The sequence below is a fragment of the Formica exsecta genome, unplaced genomic scaffold (assembly GCF_003651465.1).
Source record: "Formica exsecta isolate Colony F162 unplaced genomic scaffold, ASM365146v1 scaffold1717, whole genome shotgun sequence".
NCBI classification, from domain to species: Eukaryota; Metazoa; Arthropoda; class Insecta; order Hymenoptera; family Formicidae; genus Formica; species Formica exsecta.
Window position 1 is genome coordinate 2682 of NW_021849034.1, and position 6399 is coordinate 9080.

Below are 6399 nucleotides of genomic sequence, written 5' to 3' on the forward strand. Positions count from 1 at the left end.
GCCCGTCGACGGTTCGGCCTCGTCCTCCATCGGCTGCGATTCGGGCTCCTCGTCGATTAATTGCGATTCGGGCTTCTCGTCGATCGGTCGCGATTCAGGCTCTTCGTCGATTGGCCGCGATTCGGGCTCCTCGCTGATTGGCTGTGATTCGGGCTCCTCGCTGATTGGCCGCGATTCGGGCTCCTCGTCGATCGGTGACGCGATAACTCGCCTATTCTCGTGTTCGTGAAGCCTGTCGATTAATTCAGGGATGGCGAAGTCGCGATCGCGAAACTCAAATTGCTCGGGGGCTAGCGCGACGTCGCGTTGGCGAGCGTCGCGCAACGCGCTGTGAACGTTTTGCGCCTGCGCGAGCATAGTCCTCGTCTTCGTAAATAAATCATAGAGCGATTCTCGCGCCGTTCTTATACAATCTTCTATCTGTTGTCTAAAGTAAAAAAGTAAAAGGATTATTACAAATTATAATTTATTATAAAAAAGTATTATAAAAATTTTAATCGAATACTTACATTGAACGCGCGATATCGATGTCTCCATCCAGCTGAAAGTTCAGTCTGAGCAAATCCGGACTGTTCTCGATAATGCCTCGCGCCTCCTCGCGCAAATCCGAGGCGAGATCTCCCAAAACGTAAGCCTTTATTGCAATTAAATCACCGTTCACATTAATATAATCGGCCGCGTTAATTATCTGCTCGATTCGTTCCATATCGAGTAGTTCGCGACTGATTTTAATTCTCGTTATTTCACACCTCGCCACTTTGCTCTTATACCGTTTCGCGCTTCGTCGACTAGTCACTTTACTATTTCGCGAGCGAGAATACTTTGACGCTTCTCGAAACGATCTCGCGTTTATAAAGATCGACGCGCGGATGCCGCGGTACGAGCGGAGATAAACAAGTAATAAAAATAGATTATAGAGGAAAATATATAACAAAAATAATGTGATAAGAGGGACTCGAGCGCCCGCTAAATAACGCGCATCCCGGATACGCGATGAATGTTTATCGTCGCCGGAAAGGGTACGTTTCTCTAATCGCTCGTCAAGTGTTCTTCTTACAAGATAAACGAATAATAAAAATAGAAATAATAAAAAAGTAAAACCGCGAGAGGTACTCGAGCGTCCGCTAGATAACGCGCATCCCAGACGCTCGGCCGATATTCGCTCATCATCGAAAGGTCCGGTCCCTCTAATCGAGGCGAACTGCGACTCTTTTTCGAACGAATCGCGTTTTCTCTTCCCCCACCCGCGTCAAATTCGTCAACGATATCGCAGGAATATAGGCAGTCCCGGGGGAGCCCTAGCTCACGCGTTCTTGCCCTCTGGAATGACCGATTTCGCGTCAGAGGTACACGTTGACGATTCAGAACCGTGGCATGTGTATCTCAATAAAAATCCTCCCAACACGCATCATTTGTTGCAAACGCTGACGCACGAGATTGGCCACGCTTTGGGTCTACAACACAGCATGCGCAACAACTCGATAATGTTTCCATATATACCCGATATAGAGAATCAATTTCCGGTTAAGTTGAGCATAGAGGATATTCTGGCTATACAGAATCTGTACGGGTCTCACGACGACGGAAACTATCCAACGGCGACTCCCACGACTACCGCGGCGCCCGCTACGACGAGTGTCGCGCCAGTTGACCCCGCGCGCGCGGATCTCTGCGCTTTACGGCGCGCGGACGCCGTGCTGATAATGAATCACCAATTATATATAGCTAATCGCCGTAATGTGTGGTCAATCGACGTGACCGAGAAACGCTACGGTAGACCCATGACGCTCACGGATTACGCGGCGTTTCTCCCAACGAATTTCACGCGCCTATCCGCCGCGTATCGAAAACCCTCGGGCGATCTCGCGCTATTCGCGGACGATTCGATCTACCTCGCGGAATATCCTAGCCTTAAGCTAAAATCGGGTTAGCCGAAATATCTTCACGATATCGGACTTCCTCGAAATGTTAAGATTAACGCTGCGATAAACACGCACACGGGACGAACCTAAGCGATCTATGACGACGACAAGGTAGCGGAAATTGACGAGAGCCGCATGATATTATCATTAGACACGCTCCATTAAAAGATATATTTCCCGGAATACCGACGAAAAAAAAACGAGCGATAATGTACGCGACAATGGGTGGGCCACCGCAACAGCAGCACTCATTTGGCAATCGATCGAGGCTAACCGAGCGAGACCGCGAGGATAGCGCGGGATACGCTAAAAGAGCTAAACAGGACAATGGGTAAGACTATTAAATGTTTATTCGAACTAATAATCCGCTAGCGTCGTTTCTCTTATCGCCCAATTATTAATACATTAAAAATATTGTAAAAGGAAACAATAAAAACGCTCCTCCTCTCGCGCAAAAAAACAATCTCTCTTTATTCCACAACCTTTCGACGATTCGCTATCTCGCTCGAGCGATAAGCGCGCTCGTATCGCCGCTAACCTTTCCTCTACCCATCTCCCTCGGCGCCATATATCAGCGTCCGCTCGCGGAACTTAAGAATCGCGATAACGGATCACGCGCTAAAAGCAGCGCGAGAGATCGCCGTCACCTCCTTAAGGAACGAGTCGCGTCAAGGTCGAGTCGCGCCAAGGTCAAATCGCGCCAAGAGAAATCGCGACCTCAATCGAGTCGAGCGTCATCTCCCGGGCGATCTCGTTGATTTTGTTGGGCGTCTAGATAGGCCGGCGCTAACTCACTTTCATGAGAGCGAGAGAGATGGATAGAGAGATAGAAACCTTAAGGAACGAGTCGTGTCAAGGTCGAGTCGCGCCAAGGTCAAATCGCGCCGGGAGAAATCGCAACCTCAATCGAGTCGAGCGTCATCTCCCGGGCAATCTCGTTGATTTTGTTGGGCGTCTAGATAGACCGGCGCTAACTTACTTTCATGAGAGCGAGAGAGATGGATAGAGAGATAGAAAAGGATGGAGATATGGATTAGAACAGTTTGTTGACGACCGAGGGGGACGTGCGGACAGGGGGAGAGGAGGGGGGGGGCGTAGGGCGGATCGGTAAGCGCGACCTCCGATCGAGCCGAGCACCATCTCACGGGCAATCTTAGCGATTCATACCCGCTCCCTCCCGTGACGTCACGCTGACCCCCCTCGCCACGCTCCCCGTCTCGCCCTACGTAACCCCCCTCCTCTCTCCCCCTGTCCGCGCTTTCTCTCTCGGTCGTCTACAAACTGTTCTAATCCATATCTCCATCCTTTTCTATCTCTCTATCCATCTCTCTCGCTCTCATGGGTAAAGTGGGTTAGTGGTGGCCTATCTTAACTACTACTTTATATTTCTTGTTATCAACAACTATGCCATTTTCAGAAAGAAACAGAAATTCGTTAACAAAACTGTTAAGAAAATTAATCGCATCACTCGGCTTACAAATACCATGATATATACCAATTACGAATGGCAATGTATGAATACCGATATCTTTAATAGATGCCATGATAGGCCAGAATTGGCTACTAGAACTTTTCGAAATTGGTAAGCAGTCTACATTTATATTAATTTTAATTGGGAGTAAATTTCTATAGATCGTTCCACAGCAGAAGTAAGGCCAATGTGCATAACGACCATTACCCATACGTTTTATGTTTACGAATGCGTTACGTGGTGTATTAACTAAAACTCTAACATCAATAGGCAATTCAGTATGACCGTGCTTTCTTAATATTCTCAGTAACTCATTAGCAATATTGTGAGGAACATTACGTTCTATAATTAATTTCTCTAAATCTTCCCGTAAGCTTAGCTCATTATTGCACTTATTATTATCTGTCAATGCAGGTATATTATTTTCCTCATCAAAAGTATATATATCATTGTTTTCAAGCTAAAAATCTATTGATAATTCCTCCGATTGGTCTGTATCGTCGAATGATGTACTATTCGTGCAAAAATTTTCTGAATTTGTGTTAATATTAGCAGCTTCTTCTATTACATTAGATGCTAAATTTGATAAAGTGGAATATGAAGTAGAATTTGGACTATGTAATAAAATCAAATCTTCATTACGTAAATCTCGATTAATAATCTGATTCCTTCGTCTCTGTGTTAAATATCTAATATCTTTAGGCATGATAAATAAAGAGTTATACCTAAACAAATATTGTAAAAATTATACACGCGTTACACACCTCAATATCAAATCTGAAAAGAACCTTAGAATAAAAATATATTTTAATTAAAAAAAAGATCACGAAGAATGTTGGTTATTACACGGACGACCCAATAGACATCAATCGAGCCGAACCAAATAATATGATTCATGACCGGAAAATAAAAACCGCAAGAATAACGAGCAAGGAAAAAATAACTTTAACTCCGCGCAAAGCAGCGATGAGGAAGAAGGGAACGAAAGAAAGTCGCACCGACCTACAATTGAATATCAAGTATCACACTTTAAAAATACGCCGCATATACAGACAGGATTGGACCTTGTCACATTACCAATGCGAGAAGCGAAACGCGAAAAAATAAATTTGCTATTCGATACAGGAGCCGCAATATCACTAATTAAAGTGAAACAGTTAAAAGGCGAAACGTTAATAAAAGAAGAAAAAATAACGCTCACCGGCGTAACGGGACATAAAATATGTACAATTGGAAAATTTAAGGCGACAATAACTCTGGAAAAGCGCCGAATCAAGCATACTATGTACGTTGTTAAGGATGACTTTCCGATAGAATATGACGGAATACTAGGAGTTGATTTTCTACGAAAACATCAAGCCACTTGCAATTATAAAACAAAACAATTAAAGGTAGGACAGCATATCTTACAGCTTTACCCCTATCTAAAAATGATGTTGAAACCACGTAGCGAAACTATAATACAGGTCGCTACTGATAAGAACACGATAGGCGTGATAAAGGCAGAAGAAACAATACCAGGAATATTTATAGGTAATTGCCTAGTAGAACCTACGAATTACATATGTGCAGCAAGCATTCTAAATACAACGGATAACATAATCGAAATGTTAATGCCGCAAGTAAGTGTAGAGGAAATCGAACGAAGTGAAACAGAAGAAATTAACGTAATACGAACGCCAAATAAAAAGGATCTACGAAAAGAAGTGACATACTTAGGTCATATAATTACAGAAAACGGAATATTGCCGGATCCAACCAAATTAGAAGCCGTAAGAAATTTTCCGACGCCTAGGAAAGTAAAAGATATTAAAGCTTTTATAGGATTAGCCGGATATTATAGAAAATTTATTGAAAATTTCTCTAAAATCGCGAAACCACTAACGAAGTTAACCAAAAAGGAAAATAAATTTGAGTGGACGCAAGAACAACAACAAGCATTTGAAATGCTTAAAGAAAAATTAACAACGGCACCTTTACTAAAATATCCAGATTTCGAAAAAGAATTTATTCGTAACGACCGATGCATCAGATTATGCAATCGGAGCGATAAATAGGCCAAGATCAACCAATAGCATATGCCAGTCGAATACTATCGAAAGCCGAACAAAATTATAATACGACCGAAAAGGAACTATTAGCAAGGTATGCCCAAATAGTATGGGCCGTTAAACATTTTCGACCGTACTTATACGGGACAAAATTTACGATAGTCACAGACTATAAATCGCTCGTATGGTTATTTAATGTAACCGACCCTGGATCTCGATTAATTAGATGGAGATTAAAATTAGAAGAATACGATTACGAGTTCATACACAAGGCCGGAACAGCGAACAGAAACGCTGACGCGCTAAGTCGACACGTGGCGGATATCAACAGCGTCGAGGAGGATGAGAGCACCGACACGAAGATAACGCGAGAATACACGGAAGACGAGAAGCGACGTATTCTATACGAATATCACGATGCACCTGTGGGAGGGCATCAAGGAAAAGAGCGTACGATCAATCGAATTCGCCTAATGCATAATTGGCGAGGATTGACAAAAGATGTCGAAGACTATATAACAAAATGCGAATTTTTTCAAAAAAACAAATTATCGCGAAAAATTAAGGCACCGCTAATAATAACGGATACTGACGATAAACCTTTTGAAAAATGTGTTTTGGACATCGTAGGTCCACTAACGATTACTAATAATGAAAATAATTTTCGAACACGGGATCCCAGAAAAAATATTAACGGATCAAGGAACAAATCTTTTAAGTGAAATATTTAAAAACACTTGCAAACGGAAAGCAACGGATCGCTAGAACGATCTCACCGGACTCTAGCCGAATATCTCCGACATTATATAAACGCCGAGCAAACGGATTGGGACGAATGGATTCCCTACGCGATGTTTACGTATAATACGACACCGCACACGGCGACAGGGTTCACACCCTTCGAATTAATTTACGGGCACCGAGCAACATTACCGACGACATTGTCGCAACAGCC

The 6399-nt window shown here is 43.2% G+C and overlaps 3 protein-coding genes across 3 annotated transcripts; 2 read left to right on the top strand and 1 right to left on the bottom strand.

Annotated features, from left to right (window-relative positions):
• Positions 1 to 2: 2 nt before the first annotated feature.
• LOC115233338 lies at positions 3 to 929 on the bottom strand (the record flags this gene model as incomplete). Its single annotated transcript, XM_029803681.1, has 2 exons — positions 510 to 929; positions 3 to 427 (listed from the first exon to the last, which is right to left on the bottom strand). Coding segments are annotated over exons 1-2 (622 nt in total), but the record flags the coding sequence as incomplete, so codon positions are not given.
• Positions 930 to 1325: 396 nt separating this feature from the next.
• On the top strand, positions 1326 to 1931 carry LOC115233335 (matrix metalloproteinase-14-like). Its single transcript, XM_029803679.1, has one exon. The coding sequence runs from the start codon at positions 1326 to 1328 to the stop codon at positions 1929 to 1931; it is 606 nt and encodes a 201-aa protein (XP_029659539.1).
• A 2745-nt stretch (positions 1932 to 4676) lies between these two features.
• Positions 4677 to 5450, top strand: LOC115233336. The gene has a single exon (XM_029803680.1). It carries the CDS (start codon positions 4677 to 4679, stop codon positions 5448 to 5450), a length of 774 nt encoding a protein of 257 aa, XP_029659540.1.
• Positions 5451 to 6399: the final 949 nt, after the last annotated feature.

Coding starts and splice junctions, on each gene's coding strand:
- LOC115233335 (XM_029803679.1), top strand. CDS start 1,326: ATGACCGATTTCGCGTCAGAGGTACACGTTGACGATTCAGAACCGTGG.
- LOC115233336 (XM_029803680.1), top strand. CDS start 4,677: ATGTACGTTGTTAAGGATGACTTTCCGATAGAATATGACGGAATACTA.